Source organism: Furipterus horrens, unplaced genomic scaffold (assembly GCF_987537825.1).
Source record: "Furipterus horrens unplaced genomic scaffold, mFurHor1.1.pri manual_scaffold_11, whole genome shotgun sequence".
Classification (NCBI taxonomy): Eukaryota; Metazoa; Chordata; class Mammalia; order Chiroptera; family Furipteridae; genus Furipterus; species Furipterus horrens.
In genome coordinates this window covers 21,830,961-21,855,644 of record NW_028327181.1, presented here as the reverse complement: position 1 = coordinate 21,855,644, position 24,684 = coordinate 21,830,961, and the positions used below count along the sequence as shown (strand labels likewise).

Sequence of the window (24,684 nt, the reverse complement as noted above, 5' to 3'; positions counted from 1 at the left end):
CCTCGGGCTCTACACCAAGCACAGGAATTCTGGTGAGGATCAGAGTCTCCTAGTCCATCAGCTCCCGAAGCCAGCAGGGCGCAAAGACAATGGGACCTGGGCTGACATGCGACTCTCCTCTCACAGCTGTGTAGCCTGGCTCTCAGAGTCTCAGTTTCCTCATCTGCTAAAGTGTGGCTGTGAACTCTGCCCCACAGAGCTGTTGTTAACATTAAACACGTCGTCTGGCCCACTGGAGATGCTAAATAAATATCCCCCCACACCCCGGATCTCTCTACTGGACCCTGGAATGGAGGCAGCAGCAGCAGTTACTCTGACTTCTCACTCCCATCACTCTAACGGCACAGGGTCACAGGTCAGAGGTCAAGAACACCAACACCTCAAGAGGCAGGAGATGGCCTGAAATCAGTCAAATGGCGCTGCCGTGGCCCCGGCAGTGGGCTTTAGCTGCATCTCATGCTGCCTGCAGTGCTGCCTGGTGGAGGAAACAGATTCTGGCAGCAACCAGCCTGGGTTCAAACCCTAACTCCGCACTCAGTAGCTCTATAACCTTGGGCTATGTGAGGAGTCAATGAGCAGGAGACAGGAAGCATTCAGAAAGCGCCCCCACCTCCAACAGGCAGGTCTCCTCCAATGCCAGGCCTCATTCTTGGGCTCGCTGTTGTTCCAGTTCCCTGGCCGTGGGGAAAAAAGCCGTGAGCAAGGGAGCCCCCTCTGCGTGGGGGAGATGGGCGGGGACGAAGGCAGAACTCACGCTGGAGAGCAGCCCAGCCCTCTTGGCAACGGCCACCCTGTGTGTGCTCACAGTCTGGGGCTCCCTGGCTGCTCCACATCAGAACGCTGCTGGGCCTCCAAGCACACCCCCGTCTGCCAAGGCTTGTCAAAAGACGGCCCCAGCCACCCAGGGTGCTGGGGAAGCAGGCACCTCACTGGGCCAGCCCCCTCCTCCCTTCCTCTCAGTGGGAGGGAAAAAAATCAAAAGACATTTTCCAAGCACTCACTTCCTGCTGTCCTTTCTTTCCTGGAGGCAGAAACCTCCTGGGGGGCCAGCCTCTGGCAGACCACCCCCCAGAAGCCAGGACTCTCACATGCTGGCGTCAGGGGTGGGGCTGGCTGAGTTCCATGTTGTCCTGAGGGGCCGACCCCTCCCACGTGGACTGTCCACTGGCTCCCCATCACGGCCACTGCAGCCCTGCATCACTGTGTCTGGCCTCTTCCTGAACTCACTGATCCCCTGATACCTCTGCTCTGGCCAAACCCACCTCCTTATGCAGCCACGGAATCACATCATGCACGTGCCCACTCCTAGGCCTGGCACCAGCTGCTCCCACTGCCGGGCAGGCCTCCCACCCAAGTCCCGGCTGCTCCTTGCGTCAGCCAGGTCTCTGCCAAGAGGTCAGCTCCTCAGAGCTCCCGGACAGCCCCAGCGACAGAAGCACCCTGACCTCGTCCCTGTCGCCCTCACTCACCGCACCTGGCAAGGGATGCAGACGGGCCGTCCAATTCCTCCATTAGCAGGCCCCTTCCAGGAGGACGAAGATTTCACTTTGTCTAACTTCTTACATTTTTTACATCATTTTAGCCCCAGCACCTGGAATGGCACTTGGCCGACAGTAAGCGCTCAACAAATACTTACTGAACAAATGAAGAAATGAACCTGGCCTTTCAGACTTTAAACCCAGGAAAAGTGTTTTTATCCCAGACGGAATAAAACCTCTCTGATAATAACCAATGTAGGTTCCTCAATGGCAGCCAAAAGCAAGCACTGGTGTCTGCCTAAATGCCGGTCAAGGCGCTGACCTGCAGCTGAACTTCACAAGGAGTTTGGTCAAGAGTCAGTGCCCAATAAATGTCAAACCACTGGGTGGAAATACACTGAGGACAGGATACCCACACACCATCTCCAAATATCTCCCCACAGATTACTGACTAAACACAAAGGAGAGACAGCAAGTGACCAGAGCGAACATCACTCCTGACAGGAAAGCTGACACCACGTGCCTCAGGAGGGATGTACCCAGTGTTCCGGCCAAAACACACAACCTGAATCTAATCACAAGGAAGTATCAGCAAACCCGAATCCAGGGACATTCTACAAACAAGGAGCTTTACAAGCCTTCACAAGTGTCAGCGTTAGGAGAGACAGAGGCAGGCGCAGGGAGTGCCTGATTAAGGAAATCAGAGACTGGCCTGGGTCTTGGATGGGGCAGAGGAGTTTTGCTAAGAAGGTATTGAAACAAATGGTAAAATTTAATAATGGTCTCTATGTGACATAGTATTTTGTAGACAAATGTCCTGAAGTGAGTAATTTTACTCTGGTTCCTAGGAGACACACACTGAAATGCTTAGCAACGAAAGGTTGTCTGCAACTTACTTTTTGGTAAATAATAATAGTAATGAAATTATTATTATATGCATATGTGGAGCAAAAAAAAAGCAAATGTGGTAAAATGTTAACGAAAGGAGAAGGGAGCATGGTACTGGCATAAAAGCAGACACATCGATCAACAGAACAGAATAGAGAGCCCAGAAATAAGCTCACACCTATATGGTCAATTCACATTTGACAAGGAAGGGAAGAACGTACAATGGGATAAAGAAAGTTTGCTTAATAAATCATACTGGAAAAATCGGACAGATACAGGCAAAAAATGAAACTAGACCACTTCTTATACCATACACAAAAACAAACTCAAAATGGATTAAAGACTTAAATTTAAGACCTGAAACCATAAAACTCTGTGAAGAAAACATGTAGTAGAATCTCAGACATTTCTCTTTACAATATTTTTGCTGATATGTCTCCTTGGGCAAGGGAAACAAAAGGAAAAAATAAACAAATGGGACTACATCAAACTAAAATGTTTGATGTAGCAAAGGATATCATCAACAAAATGCAAAGACAACTCACTGTACTTAACGTCCCCCCCCACCGTGACGCTTTTGTAACTGCCGATTAGTACTTCTTAATCCCCTCTTCATCTTTTTCACCCAATCCCCTAACCTCTCTCCCCTCTTACAACCAACTGTATCTATGACTCTGTTTCTGTTTGTACATAATTGTCTAACCACTATGCTGTACACCTGAAACTAATACAAAATAATATTGGATATAAACTATAATTTCGAAAATATATAAAAGCCCTGGCTGGGAAGTTCAGTTGGTTGGAGGGCCATCTCAATATGCCAGGGCTGCAGGTTCGGTCTCCGGGCAGGGCACAGACAGAGAGCAACCAGTGAATGCATAGATTGCTGTGGGGTATGGGTGGCATTGGTTCAGAAAATTGTGACCCCCAACACAATACCCTGAAAACAGGCAGAGATAACAGGCTCAAAACAGTCTTGAGGGATGTCACACATTTCTGATAACAGGGAAGTGATAAAAAGATAACCATCTGTCCCAGGCTGACTTTCACATAGTAGGTTCAAAGCTTTGTAGATAAAGTTATCCACATCCGTTTGGCAGGATTCCTTGCATGCATGCTACTAAATAAATCTGAACTCTAAGGAGGGGGCTAGAGCATTCTCTTCTATGAGGTGCTCACCCTTCTCTCCCCAGGACAGACAGTTTCTGGGTCATTTTCATCTGTGCTGTGGGTCCTGCTGGTCAAGGAACCCCTCAGAGTGCCAGCCCCACAGGTCAGCAGGTTGCCTGGTGCCCTCTCTGCCAATCCCTGGTTAGCAAATTGACTTCAGGGGGCCATCTGCCCAGGGTGAGCAGTACCTGGCACCTCCCCACCCAGAAGCTTTTCCCAGTGACTAGAGAAGTAACACCCCTCTCCCCCTGCCCCTCTGCTGGTAATCTTTAAACAACAGCGTGGAACAATCTCAAACCCCTTCAAAACCCATCCCTCAAAAATATTCACAATACAGTAGTGCCCCATTCTCCTCAGGGAGATACATTCCAGAAGCCCCAGTGGATGCTTGAAACCTTGGATAGCACCAAACCATATATATATGCTATGTTTTTTCCTAAATGTATGTACCTAGGATAAAGTTTAATGTATAAATTAGGCACAGGAAGAGATTACCAACAATAATCATAAGACAGAACAATTATATGATAATAATAATATGCTATAACAATGTGGTCAGTCTTTCTCATCTGTAGTGTGGACTCAATGCACAAAGGGAAATTCACAGTCTGATGGCACAGAGCCGGAGGGCACGAGAGTCCATCACGTTTCTCAGAATGGTGGGCAATTTAACACTTATGAAGTGTTTATTTCTATAATTATCCATTGAATATTTGACTGCGGGTAACTGAAACCAAGGAAAACAAAACCACAGATAAGAGGCACTGCTGTATATTCAGAGGATTTCCCTGACGCTCCTTAAAAAGCCTCCCTACCTGTCATGCATTTCCAAACTTTGTTTTTATTTTTAATTCAGGGTACCTTTGTACATCGATTAAAGAGTCAAACGAAGCTTGTTTTGAAGTTTGCTGCTCCTCTCTCTACACCACTTTCAGCTCTTGTACCCATTTCTTTGGTTATGGACATGCATAGTTCTAAATTACACAGTTTTATATCTTGTTCCTCCTTGACGTTTCAATTTTACTTATTAATCTCCCATTATAGAAGATATAGATGTAGCTTTTTCTTTTTTTTTACCAGCTCTCCACCAAAAGTGCATGTGCATACACACAGATACACACACACACAGGCTCCCTTTACCCTCCATCCTCGCAATTTGGGACTAACTTGTATTGAGGGTTAACACTATTAATGATGACGTCAATGCTGTTCACTACTGAATAGTATTCTATGACTATTTTTCCTGTTCAGCACAATTTTTTGGTTATATATTTTTTACTTTTCTATAAACTTTATCACTAATTCATCCCCACATCTACATCCCTGTTTATATATCCCCTCTTAATGTTAAAATTCATTAGGCACGAGTAGTGTGCCTTCCTGGCCTCTGACCCGCTCTAGCAGGTGGCTGGCAGAGCGTGTCCTGGGCGCTCATGCACTAGCATCCTGGGGGCCCCTCCCTACCTCTCTTGTACTGGTTTCCTGCACCTACCATCTTCCTCTTTCACATTTATGTCCTTACTTTGCTAAAGCAGTGGTTCTCGGGTGGGGCCTGAGAATCTGTATTCCTAACAAGTTCCCAAGTGCGGTTGCTGCTGCTGATCCGGGAACCAAACATCAAGAACCACAGCGCTAAAGCACAAACTCAAGCTGCTTGCAGAGAAGTCTGTGAGGAAGACAAATTTAGAGACTTGGAACATCTGAGGATGTCTTTACTATCACACTGAATTCAGAGTCTGCCTGAAGAACACTGGCACAGGAAGCAGTGACCCTCCAAACCTGAAAGCACTGCTCTATGCCCTTCTAGACTGAAAAGCCGCTGTTGAGAAGTCCAAGGTCGTTCCAATGCCCAGTCCTATGAATTGACCTTTTTTCTTACTGTCCTCAAGTCCTGATGGTGCTGACGGGTCTTGGATGGGGTTTATTTTCATCCATTGAGCTGGGTAATTATTGGGCCCTTTCAATATCAAAAATCATGTTCTGTCCCAAGAAACTGTCTTACTTCTTCGGTCATTTTCTTCCCCATTTTCTCTGCCCTTTCTTTCTGGAACATCTACTTGGACATTGAATGTCTTTGATTCGTTTTTCCATTTTGTTCTCTCCTCATTTTCCACCTCTATGTCTTTTTGCTCTACTTTCAAGGAAGTTTTCTTCAACTTCATCTACTCCCTTACTGAAATGTTCATTTCTGCTCTATTTTTAGTTTTTAAGAGCTTTTTTTAAAAAATTCCTTCTTGATAGGATCTTGTTCTTACACATTCAATGTACATAATTCTCTGAGATTAATGGCCGTTTCTGATTTTTTTTCTCCTTATACAGTTGGTTTCCCCCATGTTTCTTTTCCTTCCTTTCTTTTTCTTGTCCTTTTTCAGCTGAGTCTTTACTTAAAGCACTGGTTGTCCTGGCCCGTTCACTTATACTGAAGAGGAGAGCACTAAAGAGCTCAGGAGCAGCCCTGCAGACCCAGGCGAGTTCACCTGGAGCTTTCTTTTAGGATGATCAGGCTAGTTCTTTGCATGACAGAACCTCCAAGAATCTATCTGTCTTCTCTCTTGGGCTGTCAAGAGGCACCATAGACCACGCTTCTAATTTCATACATGGAGGCACAGAAGCCTGGCTGACAGCATTCCAAATGATGAGGAAGAGAAGTAGCTGCGGAGAGGAGGGCATGGGGTCATTTGAACAACTAATACCTAATTTTTTTTTTATTTCATCAATTTTAGAGAGAGGGAGGAAGGAAGAGGGAACGAGGGAGAGAGAAACATCGATTTGTTGTTCCACTTATTCTTACATTCACTGGTTGCTTCGCATATGTGCCCTGAACCAGGGACCAAACCCTCGGCCTTGAGATATCGGGATGATGCTCTAACCAACTGAGCTACCCAGCTAGGCAGGGCCTCAGCATTCAGTATCTCAACCTCCACTTAACCGCCTTTCAGTGCCATGACCCCACCTCAACTGCACCCGGAACCTGTAGACCCTCTGCTTTAACCTCCTCAGAGCTTAACCTCTGGAAGGAGTGGTAAGCAGTTCCGGGAAGTGGGTCAGGGATTTCAGGGACTGCTGCCCGGATCTTCCCTTGGCCAGCCTGGGTCGCAGGCCCTCAGCACTGTTAGCTCAGTTACTCGGTCTCCCTTCGCTTTCTAGGTTCATCTCCTCTCTCCCCCCCTTAATTTTTTTAAGGTAACTCCTTTAACATCATCTCTAGTGAGGGTTTTAAAGGAAGCAGTGGGCATTCGAACTGCGCCTTTTAACAGGAACTCCACACCCCCGTCCTTCTGGTTTCCATACTGCTGTGCATCTCTCCCTAGCTGTTTACTGCCACTCGACCTTTGTTACTCATGGTCCGTCTCCTCCAGCTGAGACTCTGTTTTGTCCACTGTGTGTGCAGTGCCTAAAACAGCTCCTGATGCACCCGAGGCCCTCATAATGCAGTCTACAGAATGGAGTATACATGACGCCACTGGAGTTTTAAGTGTGTACACGCACAACTGCACATACATAAGCACACAGAAAAAAACTGAAGTTCAGGACACACTCCAAGATGCTGCTGGGCAGTGGAATTAGTGTACGTACTATAATTTCATTTAAGTTTTTGGGGGGGCTATTTATTATATTTTCTAAAGCAAATACGTACCACTTATGTAACAAACATATTACAAACATAAAAATAAGCCACCCCTTAAAACTGAGCCACAGACAGATTGAGTAATTTGCCCAAGGTCAGCGCGGGCGAGCTGAGATGTGAACCCAGCAGGCCAGCTGCTCTGCCCGAGGCCACTGGGCCACCCTCTTTCAGGCCTTTCCTGAGACGCCAGTGCTGCAGCCACGCTCTCCAAAGAACGGCCCTGTCAGATTTGAGAAACATGACTAGTCCTAACCCCTCTGGAGACGAGTAAACCCCTGCCAGCAAAACCAAAGGGTCTAATGAGGTGCCAGAGTGGCGCGGCCCCAGGCTGAGAGGTGGGGGAGCACTGGGAGCGTGCAGGGACCCCCAGGCCCTGCGTCCTGGGGAGTGCGGGCACAGGGAGACCACTCCCTCAGCTCTAGGGGGCTGTCTGAGGAGCGGTGTCATTGTCACCATCACTGAGGTACACTGCTGCCAGGCGCTGGGCTAGAACAGGCTCTGAGGGGAGCACAGGGGGACTAAAGAGGACCCTGCTCACAACAAGGAACAACGGCTGTCTCAGCTTGTGTGTGTGGTACGTACCTCCCATCCCCCACTGAATATGACTGCTGGATGGTAAGAAAGGAGGCCTGGGGCGGGGTCCCCCAGGAGAGGGGCCTTGTGGTGGTGGCGTGGCGCCTCTGGGGCTTAGGGCTGCAGCTCTGTACCTACAGGGATGTTCTGGCAGCGGGAACAGTCCCACAATGCATCCCAGATGAACAGCAGCCCTGCACACATAGGCTCCTTCCTCTGTAGCACAGTGGAGCAGATTGGCATGCCCCCCGGGTAGGACAGCTCTGTCCTGCCCATTAAGACCCTTAGGGTCTCCCAAAAGCCTTCTCCAATCAATAACCCCACCCCCTGCTCCCTACCCAGACGGGAAAGGACAACTGCTTTCAGAGGTGGGGGGCAGGGCTGTGCAGGGAAAAGAGCAGCTGCCTCCCTGCGCTCTGCCAAAGCTGGCTTAGCCAAATCCCCAGGAAAATGCTGCTGCACATGAAACATGAAAACGCAAACCACAGACAGTCTGCTCTCCTTCCCATACACATGTTCAAACAAGACTGCTTTCCAGTCCTCGCTGATGGCTTCCACATGATGAGGTCACTGCCGTGGCTCCGTCTGTGCCTTTGCTCTCCCTTCACTGTGATGAGCCAGCTTCAACTTATTTGACCCATACGTGCAGGCCCAGGAAAGCAGGGTAGAAGCAACAGCAAAGCATGAGTGTGAAGCCCACCCCCCACCTCCCCTCCACAAGAGCCAAGCAGAGCCACCCAGGTGACAGGCTAGACGACCCAGGCCAGCAAAGCACCTCATCAAAGAACTAGTATAGGGGGCTGCAAGGGACACTTGTGGGGTCTCCAGGAACCGCCTTTCCGTCCCTCTCTTGGGGCTCTCCCCTGGCTAGGCGACACACTTCGCCCTGGCGCCTGGTGACCAGAGAGAACAGGCCAGAGGCTGGAGAGGAGGTGGGCGCGCTCCAGTCGAAGGCTGCGGAGGAGTGCTCCCTGTCCCCTCCTGCAAGAGAAGCCCAGGCCTGAGGAGGGCAGGGCCACGGGGTGAGGTCAGGGCCCTGCTGGAAGCTTTCCAGCCCCCACTGCAAACCCCAAGCCGCTGATTACTGGTCTCACTGAAAGCACAGAGACGCTCTCAGAGCCAGAGAAGAGGCACATGCTGGTTTAGCAAGACCCTGGATCAGACAGCCCCCTTCCCCGCCCCGTTCTCTGTGGCCCAAGAGTGGGAGCAGGGGTATGCCGTCAGGCCCCCAAGCAAACCTGGCAACTCTGAATGCAGCCCCAGAGACGGCTGGGGCGGCGGGGGCGGCCTTCGGTGCTCCACGCACAAGATGGCCCTTTAGGAACCAGCAATGCTGCTGTAGGGAGCCTGTGGGCCTCCTGCCCGCCACGGGTCCCATTTTAACAGAAGGCTCGGGGGCTCATATCTAATGAGACAATGGAGCTGCTGACTGCAAGAACCCCACTTCTCCACAGGTCGGAAGAAATGCCTCTGGGTTGAGCAGACCAGACTACAAGATTAGAACGAACACTCAGGAATCCCACAGATGGCCTCTCTAAACTTCCCGTCTCAAGGTATTTCCTCCCTTCCCTCCGACAGGCGCCCTGGCACCAAGTCTCAATGCAACGCCAATGGAAATGGCCACCGTGTGTGTGAGGAGGGGAGGGAGGAGAAGGCCAAAGGCACGGGACACATCCCCAACTGAGAGGAGCCAGGACTGCCGGAACCCGAGGTTCTCGCTAGCTGACAAGTGTGGATCAGCAGTGGACAGCAAAACCTGGCTGCCACAGGCTGGCAGCCCCAGCCAGGGCCAAGCGGATGGAACAGCAGCAGCTATCCTGCGGGAACTCCGCCTTTTCCCACTGGTCCTGTGTGAGCTCACTTTTCCGCTGACTCGAGTCTTAACACCGCCACAGAGTCTTGGGACCTTGCCCCATCTGTGTGTGTCAGAGAGAGGGAGGGAGAGGGAACACTAGTTTTGAGTGGCGGCACAATGCAGTAACGCAGGAGTTATTCACTCCTCAACAGGCTCTGAATGCAAGGGCTTCCCCTGGCCTCATGGAATCATGAGTCTAAGCCGAGAACTGAACAGAGGGCCCTGCTCTCAGGTGGCAAGGAGGAGGCAGCACTCAGGGGCTCTGCGCTGGGGTGGCAGCAAAGGAGAGGGCGGGCCAATCAGAGCCGGAGAAAGGCAGAGTCCAGAGTCTGAGTCAGGATTTTACTCAGGTGGTAGGAAGCTCTCCACCGTGAAACTGCTGCTTGTTCTCATCCCACTGTCCTTCCAAGCCTCCAGGGAGCCCTGGCTCACTGGCATCAGGAGCTTTGAAACGCCCAGGGGACAAAGAAGACAGAAATCTGCTGTCTTTAGGTGGCACCAACTGGTGAAAGCAAAGCAGTGAAGAGACTCTCTTGGGGGCTTACTCCCCTTTTCCTGGTCCCACTAATAAAGCCCAGCCAATACTAGATGCCTACTCTACAGTCCCATCCACACTGTGCCCTCACTGGACACCCCTCCCCCCCCCGCCCCCCCCCTCGCCCTCCTATCACCAAGCCTGGCCCATCACAGGTGGCCACCATATCTCCAGGAGTGAGAGCAGTCACCTCTGAACTCCAGCCCACCAGCTCCTGTGTGTACCCTTCGATGACCAAATGCACTTCTTTAGCACGGCACCGGTGTGTCTCTGCAGGTAGGTGCGAATCACCAGACTCTGGGGTCCATGTGTCTTGGGGGTACGCAGTACTTGTCGATGAACTGACAGGCCCTGAACGATGAGGGTCATGCAGGCTGTGAACTAAGGAAGCAGCCAGGGGCCCCAATCCAGGCTAATTTTTTGATCTGCTTCTTTTGTTTGGTGAGGAGGTTAAGATCCTAAAAAATATCCATCTATCCAAGTGTCACATGAATGTATTTTTAAATAATTCCAACCCTTTTCTTTGAGATGAACACAGATAACAGCTGGGTGTTCATTATTCCATGCTTTTCTTAGATGAGTTTGTGTTAAGTATGAACATAGGTATATCTGTGACCTCAGAGCTCTCCCGTAACAGTCCATACAGATCTTCTTCCTCCTTCGTAATAACCATGTAGTGGCCCACACCCTGTGGGCACCATGCCTTGTTAACCAGCCCCCTGCCCCCTGCCACCAACAGGGGTCACTGAGGGTTTTTTTTTTTTTTTCTATCACAAATGATGCTGCAATTAATATTCTTGCACCTCTTTATGCATGTGTGTGAGCAACTGTTTCAGTCAGATTCGTGGAAGCACAAATGCTAGGTCAACGGGACACAAGTTTTACAATCTTATGGGTCATACATGAGCACCTGGGGAAAACTGAGGTGTCTGTCTCAGCTCACCAACACCGACTCTGTCTGGGGGTGGCCTCAGTGGGGTAACTTCTCTATGGTCTAAGCTGCCTACACCTACAGAGACCCCACACAGCATACCTAGACATATATGGGAGGCCACCAAGTAACTCCTACTTAACGGTGGCTCTCAGATCGTTTCCAAAACCCAGGGCAATAGCAGTAATGAAATACGAACGTGAACAAACCCATAACGGTAACGGGAATAGAATGGGGAGGCAGCAGAAAACGAGAGAATGCGATTCATTGTGCAAAGAAAAGAAGTGGAAGGCAGCATGTGAACGGAGGACACAGTCCTAAGGAGCTGCAGCCCAGAGCATGTGACAGGCTGCGTGGAGGTGACTTCCAGCCATGGGAACCCAGCAGAGGATCTGGGCTCTAAATACGCAGGTATAGAGAACAAACAGTAAGGGAAATGCAGCCAGCTCACTGGACTTATCAGACTGCTTATTCTAAATACAAGGGAGCAAATACTCACCAGGCATTCAGGAAAAACCAGCAGCCTGAAAAAGAATGACCAAAATAAACAACCAAAACCAGAGGCCAGAGGAAATGAGATCACATAAGGGTCAGGAGATAATTTTTAAAACAATTCTAATCAGTGTGTCAGAGAAAGTAAACCCAATTTGGCCTCTGCAAAGCAAGAGCAAGACACTATGAAAATGTAATAATCAAAAAACAAGAGGGAAAAAAATTAAAAATATAATTGCCAAATTAAAACCTTCACTACAAGATCTAGAAGACAAAGTTAAGACAACGTACCAGACTACAGAAAGAAAAGACACAGATGGAAAAAATGAGAAGAGAAGCAGCACACAGGCTCAACCTACGAAGTTTCACAACTAATAGGATTTCCAGTAAGCGAAAAGAAAAGAAATTATCAAAGGAAATACAGAAAAAGTGTACAGAGTGGAAGAATGACAAAGACTTTAAATCGAAAGTGTCCAAAAGTACCCAGCATGATGAAAATAATAATCCAACCTACACACCTTACAAAATTTCAGTACATCAAAGTTAAAGAAATATACTATAAGCTTCTAGAAAAGGAAACCAATAGAGCAATAAAAAAGAAGAAAAACAGAAACCAAGTCAATTTGAAATGAGAATCAAATTGGCATCAAATATCTTATTAGCAATAATGAATGCCTGAAGTCAATAGATCAGTGGCCTTTCATGTTTTGAAGGAAAATAAAATTTAAATTTTATATTCAGTCAAACCATCGATCAAAAGTGAGGGCAAAATAAAGGATTTAAAGTTTACCCGTCATGCATTCTTTCTGAAGAAGTACTTACAAATGTACTTTAGCTAAACAAGAGAGGAAAACAAGAAAGACAATGACCCTGAATCCAGAGAGCGGTGGGGTCTCATCTGCGAAGGAAGGAAGGAAGGAGCCTCAGGTGGAGAGAAAGCCTTAAGACCCCGCTGTCCAGACTGGGGCAGCAGGTTCTGGAAATGTTTCCGGGAAGGAAGCAGATATCATGCAATGAATGATTCAACTGAGTGTCAGCTGGATAATTTTAAAAACATAGTAAAGGCACAGAATTCTTTTAACCACAGTTTTTTGAAAAAAGGCAACAAGAAACTTTGTGAAAAAGTAAAAGCAGATAAAATAACGACTCTAGTATGAAAACATAAGCAGCAGCATGATGTGGGGGAACTGTTGGGACGGGAGGACAGCGAAGCCACGTGACCCGGGCGTCAGACCTCTCCAAGTGGCACAGCTTCCGAAGGACCCGATGCTCGCACCCTGCCTGCGGGCGCAGCGCACGCTGATGTGGCCACAACACATGCGCTGCTCACTGTTGTCAACCCAGAGTCAACCTGCAGACACAGCACACGGGGCTTCATTAGTTACGCACCAGAACGGACCGTGACAGTGAGGTGCCGGTGCTGCTGGGAGAAGGGGGGAGACGGCAAAGGGCAGAGCTGGGGGGAAGGAAAGGCTGGAGGCCCTGAGATTCTCACCTGATTCAGTGGATTTCAGTATATTTAGGACTCCAAAGGCAATTTTTTAGAATTCTAAAAATAATAATATAAACACCTAAAATTAGGAGGAGCGGAGGGGGAGGGTAAGAAAAGTACAGGCATACCTAGGAGAACTGCAAGGTTTGCTTCTAGATCACAATAAAGCGACTATCACAACAAAGTGAGTCACAGAATTTTTGGTTCCCCAGTACATGTAAAAGTGATGTTGACATTATATTATAGTCTATTAAGTGTGCAACATTATGTCTTAAAAACAGTACACACACTCTAATTAAAAATATTTTATTGCTAAAACATGCTAACCATCACCTGAGCCTTTAGCGAGTTGTAATCTTTTTTGCTGGTGGAGGGTCTTACCTACAATCTGTAAAAAATGCAGTTCTCTGCAAAGCACAATAAAATGAGATTTAAAGAAGCTAAACTTTTCAGCTTCCACTGTGGGGAGTTGATAATGTCAAAATCTCATAAACTCGGAAATGGCTGCGTAAGCTGGAAAGCAGACCAGGGTAGGGCAGAGGGTCCCAGAGCCTGTTCCTGCCCCTATCAGCCGCCTGGTGCTACTGGATGATTTGACCATGTGACGGTGTGGCTTTGATAAATGCTCTAGCCCACAGTAGGTCCAGATTCTGTATTTGAGAAAGCTCCTTAGCAATTCTAACAAGTAGTTCCAGGGAGGAACCACTAAGAACCTCTAGGTTCCACTCAAACTTGAGACACCAAAATCTCTGAGGACATGGAAGCCCCTGGGGCAGGCTAGCCGGCTATTTGACCCCTCACTGTGCAGTCAGAGAAGCTGAGCCTCAGAGCAAGTCCATGACTTGCCCTGATTGGTGTCCCTCCCACAGCAGTCACGCCTGGGGGGTTTCCCACGCTAGATGATGATGGTGCTCTTCAACACTCCATCGGCAGCGACCCGTTTGGCAAGGCCTTCCCTGTTGGTTCAGAGAGCTCTGGTTCTTCGGCTCAGCAGCCATGGGACGGGCGTCGAGGACATGCACAGGGAGGGGTAAGAGGCCCGTGCCAGTGTGTGCTGGAGGGGGCCACAGAGCCTGGGCCTGGGCCTTCTCGTCCAGTTGCTGGGGGACCTCCCACCCTGCCGTCTTGCCAGGGCTGGCACCAGCCTGGAGTGCGCTCCCCACGGCATAGCTCCCTCATCCCCTGGAGACTCCCTGGAGAGACGAAGGTCAGGCCCCAGAACTCCTCCACCCAGAGAAAAGGCGGCGTGCAGGAACGGGTCTCCTCATGCCCCACAGAGGAAGGAGGCCTGAACCAACATTTCCACTTTCAACAATAGTGACTAGAAACCAAACTTGCGAACGAGGGTAGAACCCTACAATTTAGTGGGGAAAGAGTTTCAGCTCTTCTAAGGACCTGCCAATTTCTCTTAACCTTTGATTGGAAAATGTATTGTACACATAAAACATACACACATACGTACATATTTGTATACATGACATATATGTATATAAACATGCATGCATATACAAATACACAATATGCACGTTTAAAGACCTAAAATAAAATTTAGAAGTACACACGCATGGAGCACAGGGCCCAAGAAACAGGACGTTCTCAGGACTTTGGTCCTTTCAGCTCCGCCCCCACCAGAGACCACCACATTGCTGAGTAAGGGGCCACTCTTGTCTTTTTTGTCTCCCTAGCTTTTCCGTGCATGTATGCACCCTAAGCGCTGCACTGTTTGCTCCTGCCTGCTTTTCCTCTTTACCTGGAATCACACTGAGTGCATTCTGTGTCTTACTCGTTGCAGCTCACTTTCACCTCAGCAGGGCGGCACAGTGGAGGAAAACATCTCGATTTATTTATCTACTCTATTGTGAGTTGATATCCAGGGTTTTTCTAATTTCTTCTGTCATGAACAAGGCTGCTAGGAAACTTATGGGACCAGTTAGTCCTTTAAAATGCTCCTCCCAGACCTGGCCGGGTGGCTTAGTTGGGTGAAGCATAGTCCCATGCACCAAAACGATGCTGGTTTGGTTCTCGGTCAGGGCGCATATGGGAGGCAATTGATGTTCCTCTCTCATATTGATGTTTCTGTCTCTGTCTCTTTCTCTAAAATCAATAAACATATCCTCAGGAGAGGATTTAAAAAAGAACTACAATAAAATAAAAATAAAATAAATAAAATAAAATAAGATGCTCCTCCCAAACGAGCCCTCACTCTAAACTCAGAGGTCCAGGTTTCGCCTCTGCAGAGCCCAGGGAGGAAATCCCTGCCGGTAGCGAGAGTACCAGCAGTTCTCTGCGACGCAGAAATGACGTGGTTGCCAGGATTCCTCCTCTCCCTGCCCTGGCCTCACTCACACAGCCGCCTTCTCCTCCTCTGCACCTGAGATCCCACACCCCTGCTCTGCATGGGGAACAACTGGCCTTCTTAGCCCGTCTGGGTTTCTGAGTCACACACCTCTCCCCAGTATCTGCCCCCTTCTTCCCAGGTGACAGGGAACAGGGATCTCACTGAAAGGGCCCCATTGATAGGCCAGAGGCGCAAAAGCGTGAGAGCTGAAGCAGCAGGAGGAGGTGAGTCAGGCTCTGCCCTGCCCGCTGGCCAGAGGCAGCACCCAGAGGCCAGCTGTCCGGGCCACCCAGTCCTCACATTTGCCACATGGATGCAGGGGGAAGAAAGGAAACCTCCCACCGTCAGGGCCTGGCATTTTTCCATATGTTACATACGTTGTTTCACTTAAGGCCCATATAATTTTCAAGGGGTAAACAACAGAAAATGTCTAACACATATCGAACACACACCATTTGCCAGCAGCTGTGCTAAGTGCTTTATATACCTTCTCTCAATGGGTCATAACTCATGACAGTGATGAAATTTAGAAGGTTAAGACCAGCATTTAAAACAAAAAAAGGAAACACAGAGACTAGGATTAAGTTAGAAAACTACAGAGTATTCCACCAAGTAGGGTGGGTAGTTCTGCAAACCTTTGGTTTCCCATGTCTATCTACTGGTATTTATTCACAGGTACTGGATTACAATGTAAAATGTATTTCTCACCGTGGCGGAGGTTAAAAAATTGTGTTCTCTCTTATTCGTGCTACACCCGTCCTGAAATAATGTTCAGTTGCTAACCGAATGCAACAGTTACTTCCCCAAACTCATCTGTGCCACTCACCACAGCCACCAACTGCCCCTCCAAGCTCCCAACACAATGGCCTCCTTCCCAGTGCTCTCCCGGCCACCCAGGACACGTGCTGCTGCCTCAGCTTAGAACAGTCTCCTCGCCCCCCCTCACCAGCTCCTTGCACAGCTGGCTCCTTTCCATCCTTCAGGTCTCAGCTTGGGCGTCATCTCCACAGGGGCCCTCCTGGACATCCAGCCCATGCAGCGCTCCCCTGGTCAGGGCCCCGGGGCCTGTGTTTCCTGGCTGGCTGGCTGCCCCCCACCAGAACTCCAAAGACAGTGATGCTGTCTGATGTGCTGCCAATACACACGGCACCTAGCACGGCACCTGGCATGAGGCACGCACTTCATCTCTGTTAAATGAACACAAACTTCCCCGCTCCTCACATCTAGTAAATGGCAAAGCCAGGATTCCAGCCCAGCTGCATCTGACCCGAGGCTTCCTCTTAGCCCCTGCACCACGCTGACACCCAGCCAGCACAATGCCCTCAGGTCACACGGCTGGTCAGTGCCAGCGCTGGGACAGGACCCAAGCCCATCCAACGCTGATGCCCACGCTCCATTCTGTCAATGCAGCAGGGAGTAGCCTCTCGTGGTCAGCTGAGATTTGGAGGGGATAAACGAGAAGAGAGCAAAACCTTCAGGTTAGAAGCAGAAATCTGCCGATGACCAGAGAAATACCAGAAGAAACAGGAGCGTGACCAGCTAAGAAATGGGGTGGGAGGAGCTCCCCCAGGGAAGTATTCTGGGAAGGTCTGGAGAAACAGCTGCAGAAAGCAAAAATATCAAGGGGCAACTGTGCAGGGAGCTCAGAAGGCCGAGGCTGCAGGTCCCGCAGGGCAGTGCTGAGCGCAGGCGACTCCGAGAACGAGATGGGAGAGGCGGGGCTGAAAAGTCCTGGGCGCCGGCTGCGGCGGTCCTTTGGCAATGCTGCCACCTCGTGGCTGTGGAAGGCTTGGCCCGCAGGAGAAAACACAGAGGGGCAGCCACCCACTGAGCACCTAAACCAGGTCTGGCTGCTGGGTACCAGAAATGGGTCTGACCTGCTCCAACGTTAAATGACCTCTGTTCCCTACATCCAGGCAATGACCAAACCCTGTTGACTTTACTTCCCCCTTTCCATTATAACAGGACTGTGAGGACACAGATGGTGTCTTTATCTGTGGGTCATCTCTAAAGCTCCAGCACCCAACAGAGGGCCCAACACATCAGAGAAACAGTGGCAGCTACTACTTAGTACAGTATGTGCTAAATGCTTTCAAATACATGAGCACCCCTGGGCCTCACATGTCACCTATGTGGTACTTACGAGACTCCCAAATGGAGGTGTCCAGTAGGTGTTTATTATATGAGCCTGGAGTTCTTAGGAAGGTCAGGGACAAAGAAGTAAACATGGGAAGCACCTGCACACAGATGTTGTTTAAAGACCAGTGCCCTCAGAGTTTAGTGCGCATGACTCGCCTGGGGTTTCTGCTAAAACGCAGACTCCGATTCTGAGGTTTGGGGTGGAGGCCTGAGATTCTGCAAGTCTAACAAGCTCCCAGTGATATCAATACTGCTGGTCCACAGACCACCTTTTTGAATGGGGAAAATTCTGAATCGGAAGTTGACAAACTGGCCAGAAGGTTGAACCTGGCCCAGCTAAGAGCGATAGTTTCATTTTTAAAGGCTTTGTTTTAAAACAGTGGGTAGCTCAGTTGGTTAGTGTTGTCCCAATACACCACGGTTGCAGGTTCAATCCCTGGTTAGGGGACATGCAAGAAGCACCCAATGAGTGCAGGAATAAATGGGACAACAAATTCTCTCTCTCCAAAAATCAATTTTAAAAAAAGAAAAGAAAAGAAGGAAAAGAGGAGGAATATGTGACAGAGACCATTTGTGGCTCACAAAGCTTAAACTATTCATTCTCTGGTCCTTTCCACAAACAGTTTGCCAAACCCTGGTCCAGAGGATCACCCAGGGGTCAGGTCAGGTTTACAGCTAAACAAGGAGAGAGATGAACAGAGCTCTGAGGCGAGACTTCCAAAGCACCACGCCTCGTGTGGGCAGGAGAAATAAAAGCATAACGCACTGCACGCAGGCTAATGCTTATGCTAAGACAGTGGCTCTGGAAGAGATGAGCTGACATCCATGGAATCCAGGTGGGAGTGGGCTGCACTGGCGAAAAGGCAGACACTGGGCCCTGAATGGGGGGAGGATCTGTGCTGAGCTGGTGCTCACTGGCTCTTCCAGTACTTATCTTAGGGGGAAAACTGACACATAGAAGGATGGCGATGGGCCAGCATCACGTGTGTGCAGTACCATACAAGTTCTGGAAACATAAAGTAAGGGAAGGCTGTGAATTCTACAGGCACTCTGTGGAGCACCTTAATTCTGGCTGAGGGTGGGGAGAGTGGACAGAGGGATGCTGGGAGGCACCGGGTAAGGAGGTGGGGGGGGGGGGGTGCAGCAGTCTAAAAGCCCCAGAGCCTAAAGCCAGGGGCTGCCCCGGGGCTGTTTGGCTCCAGTGCCTTCTGTCACACTTCTGCACTCCATGTTGAAGAACACATTAGCTTAAATGTCAATGCCGTGGAAAGTAAATACAGCTGTCCATTTCTGTCAACCTGAACCAATCAGGCTGGCTCCCTTTCAGCAGAGGACTGAGCTGCCTTAGCTGCAATTGTCAAAGCTTTGATTGTCTCACACCAAGCGCTCACATGTATTTCCAAAGGACAACAATGGCCCTTTCTTGGGGGTGTGGGAAAGACTAAATCTATCAGAAGGCTGTGGCAGGATATCCGTAAAGCCCAACTGTCCTTAAATGACAGAAGGCAAATAAAGAGACAGAAGGATATGTGCTGCAAAGCAGACCCCAGAATTTCCTGGTTAGAAGGACCCTTCAAGGCCACCCGGTCTGCCTCACACTGGGAGCTGCCTAGTCAATCTAACCATCTAAAGGAGAAAAGCTCGCATCATGCCCAGCTTTCACATGGAATAGTCTCCTTCTTCCCCTTTTCAAAAAATTTAAAAAATACTTGCAATAAAAAACAAGCTCTGTCTTTTAACCCTTGAGTTCCTGCCCTTCTCCAGTCCGTGCCCTCAAGCACACTCACGGTCTCCCTTACTGGAAAGTGAGCGCCTCAGGGAAGTCACGGGCCTGTGCAGCACTCAGCACACGGCATTTCTCAGTCGTGTGAGGAGCAGGTCCTCAGCTACTAGAAGAGGTCAGGGTTTCTGCCGCCTATTGGCTGTGTGATCGTGACCAACTTACGCAACCTTTCAAAACCGTAATTCCCTTGCCTGTGAAGTCTTCGCACAACAAGGCTACTTTGAGGATAAAATACAGTAGTACATGTGGAACACCTAGAACGGTGCCCGGCACATTAGTGAGGACTTAGAAAGTGCTGACAATCATTACTATTCCGTCAGCAGATGAACCTGTTCTCTCCCATGAATCACACTCCCTCCTGAAAACACACCACGCCAGGGATGCCACGGCTCCTCACGCGTTCCCAGGCAGCCGTGGTGCTATTTGTGAGGCCTCACCTAGTCCCGTCCCTTCTGACCTGGACAGTGCCCAGCGCTTTGTTGCAGCGGCACATTCTGCAGGGCCCTAATGAACTAAGGGGACCCTCCACCGTGTCTGAGCCCCAGTTCGGCAGCCTCGGTCCCACCTTATCCACAACCACCAATGGGGCCACCTATCAGGGGTACCCCTACCACGGATACCCACAGTATGCCTGGCGGGGTGAATCTCAGGAGCCTCCTAAAACCAGTGTACGTGTTGGAACGGGAAAGGAAGAAGGACAGCAGCGGGTGGCAGGCGGCCTTAGTGGCGGGCAGTGCCGCCCTCTGCAGCTGCTGCCGCCTCCTGGACAACCTGGGCTGAGCAGCCAAGACCAAGTGCTCCCTCCGGGCGTGCTGCCTCCTGCAACTGGAAGAAATGACTAGTGCTGCACAATTTCCGTTTCTTCTTTCTTTGAAAAGTACCTATCTACAGACTTTTAAATTTTAGCACCTGTGATGGGCGTGAAATGGCATCTCACTATTCCAATGTACCTTCCCTCATGACTAGTGAGTGGCCCTGAACATAAAAATACAAAAGTTGGGTGATTTGCTTTTACAAATCTTTTGAATTGCTTTTATAAAATTTTAGCCCATTTTTTTATGTTAGTCTTTTTTTACTGATGTATAGGGAGTTCTAAAATATTCCATATACTAGTATTTGTCACGTTTATAGGTTTGCAAGTATCATCTCCCTATCTATCTCTTAACCTTTCCTATAGCATACTTTCTAGTATGGCAGTTGTTTAATGTCATGTTTATCAATTTTCCCCTCATGCTTTGTATGTTTCAGTCTTTGAAAAATAATTTCCTATCTTAAAGATAAGCTTAATTTTCCTCTAAAATTTTTTCACATAGAATCTTTGGTTCATCTAAAGTTATTTATTTGTTTGTTTTATTTATTTTTAGAGACAGGGGAAGGGAGGGAGAGAAACATCAATGTGTGGTTGCCTCTTGCGCGCCCCCAACTGGGGACCTGGCCCACAACCCAGGCTTGTGCCCTGACTGGGAATCAAATTGGTGACCTTTCGGTTCCTAGGCCAGTGCTCAATCCACTGAGCCACACCAGCCAGGGCCTAAATTTATTTTTGATCATGGTATAGGATAAGGTTCTGGTTTTCTTTTTCCATTTTGATAGTTCCAACACCATGCATTGATTAGGTCATCCTTTACCCACTGATCTGAAAAAAAGATTAGTCATACACCAAGTTCCCATAAATGACTGGGCTAGAACCAGAAGCTGGTGTGCTAAGCATCTTCCCCAGACCCAGCACATGCCTGTTTTTCTTCCACAGTATTTTCTTGGCTATTCTTGGTCTTTCACTCTTTAATCTGGATTTTAGGATGAGTGTGTTAATTTCTATGGAAAACCACCATGTTTGGCTTTAACTGGGATGACATGTAATTTACAAAGTAACTGGGGAAAGAGCTGATATATTTACAGGATTGTCTTCCTATCATGAACATGGTATCTCTCCACTTATTTTTGTCTTCTTTAAGATCCCTCAATAGTCATATAATTTTCTTCAAAAAACAAAACAAAAACCATATTATACCAGAGCAGGTTTTCTCAACCTTGGCACTATTGACATTTCTTGTTGTGGGGGCTCTTGCTGTGTTTTATAGGATATTTAGCATCCCTGGCCTCTACCCTCCAGGTGCCAGAAGCAGCCCCACCTCCCCTGTTGTGACAATCAAAGACTCTTGTCTGAGATTGCCAAATGTCTCAGGGGTGGGTGGGGTGGGGGGAGATCCCCTCCACCTTCTATTGAGACCTATTGAACGAGAATATGCAAATCACTTACAGCGAGCCTCCAGCCCACCCTAACTTGCCCACCATTCCACCCTCCCCACTTGCAACCACCTCAGCCACCACGTGCTCACCACTCAGCTGCCTTGGAGGAAACATGTGATACGTGCTGTAAATATCATTGGAGAACTGCAAGTGGAGCTCAGGGCTGCCCATCAGGAGCTGGGCCACCTGATCCACCTGAAATGGTGTCTTCTCCAGGATCACAATGGCATCCTCTCCATCCCCAGAGGCCTCATTCACCTGTGGGCAGAGACACAAGTGAGGCCTGGAGAACAGAGGAAGAAACTCCTGAGGGCATCAGAATTCCCAACATTTGGGATTTCCTATCCTGTAGTTTCCTTCTGGGCAAGTCTAACCAATGGCACAGATGTTTCTCCTTCCAGAGAAATCATTAACCTAAATCCTTGTGGCAGTGCACATGTCCTTCTTCTAAAACATGCAAAGCTTCTCATCTGTCTTCAATTTTACGCTCACAAGGCCTCTGTTGAATTCGCCCCATTTTACAGACATAGAAACAAAGGTCTAGAGAGATTAAGTGATTTGCCCAAGATCACATGAACAGTCAATATTGAAAATGAAACCAGAATGTGGATAGCCCAACTAACTCCTAGCTTAAACGCTCTCATGGTTAAAATCTTAAGCAGGTGCTGCGGACTGAAGACAGATGGGGCTGAGAGAACCAGGCAGAACCTTGTGAAAAACAAGGGACATGGAGAGAACCGTGGTCCCCCTGCTCCTCCCAGAATGAGAGCTCCTTTTAGGAGTTCTGGGGAACCCTAATACCTGCCCTTGGCTAGGCCTCCTCACTGGCTAGGGGATGGTCTCCAGTCTCTCCCCAGTCCCTGCTAGAGAGCTGAGCACGTGGTACTAGAGCCAGCTGTTTGCATCTGTCTACCCTAAGGCACTCTGCACTTCTGAAGCTCCGGGATGGTAACTTGCATCTCTCCATCCCCAGTACCTAGCTCAGCGCTGGTCTCTCAGTGCATGGTGTGTGGAATTGAATTACCCACTTAATACACTCTTTCCTCTGTTAGGGCTGGAGTCCTGTACCGCAGGGATCTTATCTCCTACAGTGACTTGTCGTTCCCAAGCGCACGGATGAGCTAAACGGTCCAGCGACATTTACTGGGTTCCTCCCACCTTTACAGGTTGAATGAATAAAAGATTAATGACTTGGAGAATTTAACACTTTTTTAAAAAATCCGCAATACACCCTACAAGTGTTAGTGGTTATTTTTAGCGAACGAGGGGTTAGGAACATCAGCCCTCCGCGAGTTAAGTCTGCAGAACTCCAGGGCTACCACGTCTCCTTCACGCCCTCCGCCCCCAAAGCATTCTAGAACTGGGATTTCTCACCCTCCCCTCCCAGTGATGTGATTGGTACTGCCCGGCCGAGCGCCGACAAGATCCGCCTTCCGGACCGTGACTGGTCAAACACCCGCGTTCCCGCACAGCGCTGCCCGTGGTACCTTGCCGTGTAAGAACAGGATCTTGTCCCGCGCGGACTCCCTCAGCACCTTTTTCACTCTAAAGCCGGAGAAAGGAAAGTGGACAGGGGCCGAGGTGCCATTCCCAACGCCGGCTACCTTGGCTTCCTTGTCCTCGGTGCCGGAGGCTTCCGCCCCTGCGGCACCCAGCTCGCGCTTTCTCTTGCTTGGCGGAGATGCCCCGTCCGCCATGTTGCCCGCGGGAGTGTGCGCCTGCGCGGACCCCGGGCGCGCCCCACCCACCTGCGTGACCGGCCGCGACTACAACTCCCGACGTGCACCGGGCGTTGACTCCACCCCGCCCACCCCGCCGGGAGCTGTCCGGAGGAACCAATTTCACCGAGGTTGCTGCGCTGCTTCCTGGGGCAAGTGGTGAGGGAAGAGAGAAAGTGACAGCGAGCCCTTAAACCGGCGGCTAGCGATGCTGCGCTGGGGAGGGCACCCCAGCCGTCCGGGCCGTGCTCTGAAGTCTTTGAGACCTTGCTCGGAAACCGACATTTTAACAAAAATTATACGAATACTGATTCGTTAACGTGGAAGGAATGCTTCTGAAACTAATCTATTGAGCCTTATTTCTTGGTCGATTTTTAAAAAATAGCACTTAAACCACTTCTGTTTTTCACCCATTTTACACAATCGTCATTGCGTTCAGTTCTTTATAGATTCAGTCCTTGCTGAAAAGGTGAATGAACCGGGGCAGCACTACATTTCCGTCACCGGCTGCATTTCTTGCGGGGCTGGGGCTTCTGCCTCGTCTGCACCGACTTTGCTCACGTGTCTGCTGTGCGATCCCGAGGGGTGATTTGCAGCGTGAATGTGATTCATCTATCAGTTTATTCTCTTTTTTTAAGGGGGAGATATAAAAACTGTATAGTTTCTGCTTTGTAAGTTTCTTCTGTGCCCATTATTTCTGGCTAGTCCCGTTTTCCTTGGTGTTATTTGACAGATCTAAATCTTGTCAAGATTTGGTACAGCAAGTGTTAGTAAAAAATTCTGTTTTCACCAATGTCGGTCTTATTTTGAGTTTGTTTTTTCAGACAAAATAATGGTGAGGGCAATTTTCAGTCAGTCGGTAAATCATGAAGTGTGCTATACGTCAATGACTGCTTTGGGGTTGATGATTTCTACCATAAATATATATTATGAGTTGGGTGAAGGGCTAATTGTTTTGTGAAGTAAAGCGCATCAGTAGGGGAAGCATAGGACCCCAGGCTAATTATCTTCAACTAGAAGCACTTGCTGCTTGTCCACAAGTTCCCTGGGTAATCCCTCACCTTCTGGAAATACACGGTAGGAGGTTATAAACTGTGCCACACTAGAACAAAGTGTCCTGGAGCAAAAAGGCAATAGCAAAACCTGCTCAAAACAAGGCCTTGATGTTAAGAACATCTCTAGATGTGCTGCTCTCCCTCCCTTCCTTTGTTTTTTCTTTTTCTCTCTGTCCCCTCCCTCCATCCGTTTTTTTTTTAATTTTCTTTCTTGTACCTGGAAAGAGAATTTGAGCAGAGTAGCTGTGTTTTAACAAAAAGAGTCCTGATTTGGGAGCCATGAAGTCTGGCCCCAACACTGACTAGCTGTGCAACTTCTGGGAAGTCACTAACCCTCTCTAGGCCTCCATTTCTGTTTG

The 24,684-nt window shown here is 49.0% G+C and overlaps 1 protein-coding gene across 2 annotated transcripts in view; it reads right to left on the bottom strand.

Annotated features, from left to right (window-relative positions):
* DCPS (decapping enzyme, scavenger) overlaps window positions 1–23,284 on the bottom strand; it is a 35,960-nt gene extending 12,676 nt beyond the window's left edge. Inside the window, exons 1-2 of one of the 2 annotated variants that reach the window (XM_090257209.1) lie at window positions 23,040–23,284; window positions 21,642–21,810 (exon numbers count right to left, since the gene is read on the bottom strand). In XM_090257209.1, the coding sequence (XP_090113335.1) occupies window positions 21,642–21,810; window positions 23,040–23,249 (379 nt within the window). In that variant the 5' untranslated portion in view covers window positions 23,250–23,284. The remainder of the gene's footprint in view (window positions 1–21,641; window positions 21,811–23,039) is intronic. The other variant, XM_090257210.1, reaches the window with a different exon arrangement.
* Between the last annotated feature and the right edge of the window lie 1,400 nt (window positions 23,285–24,684).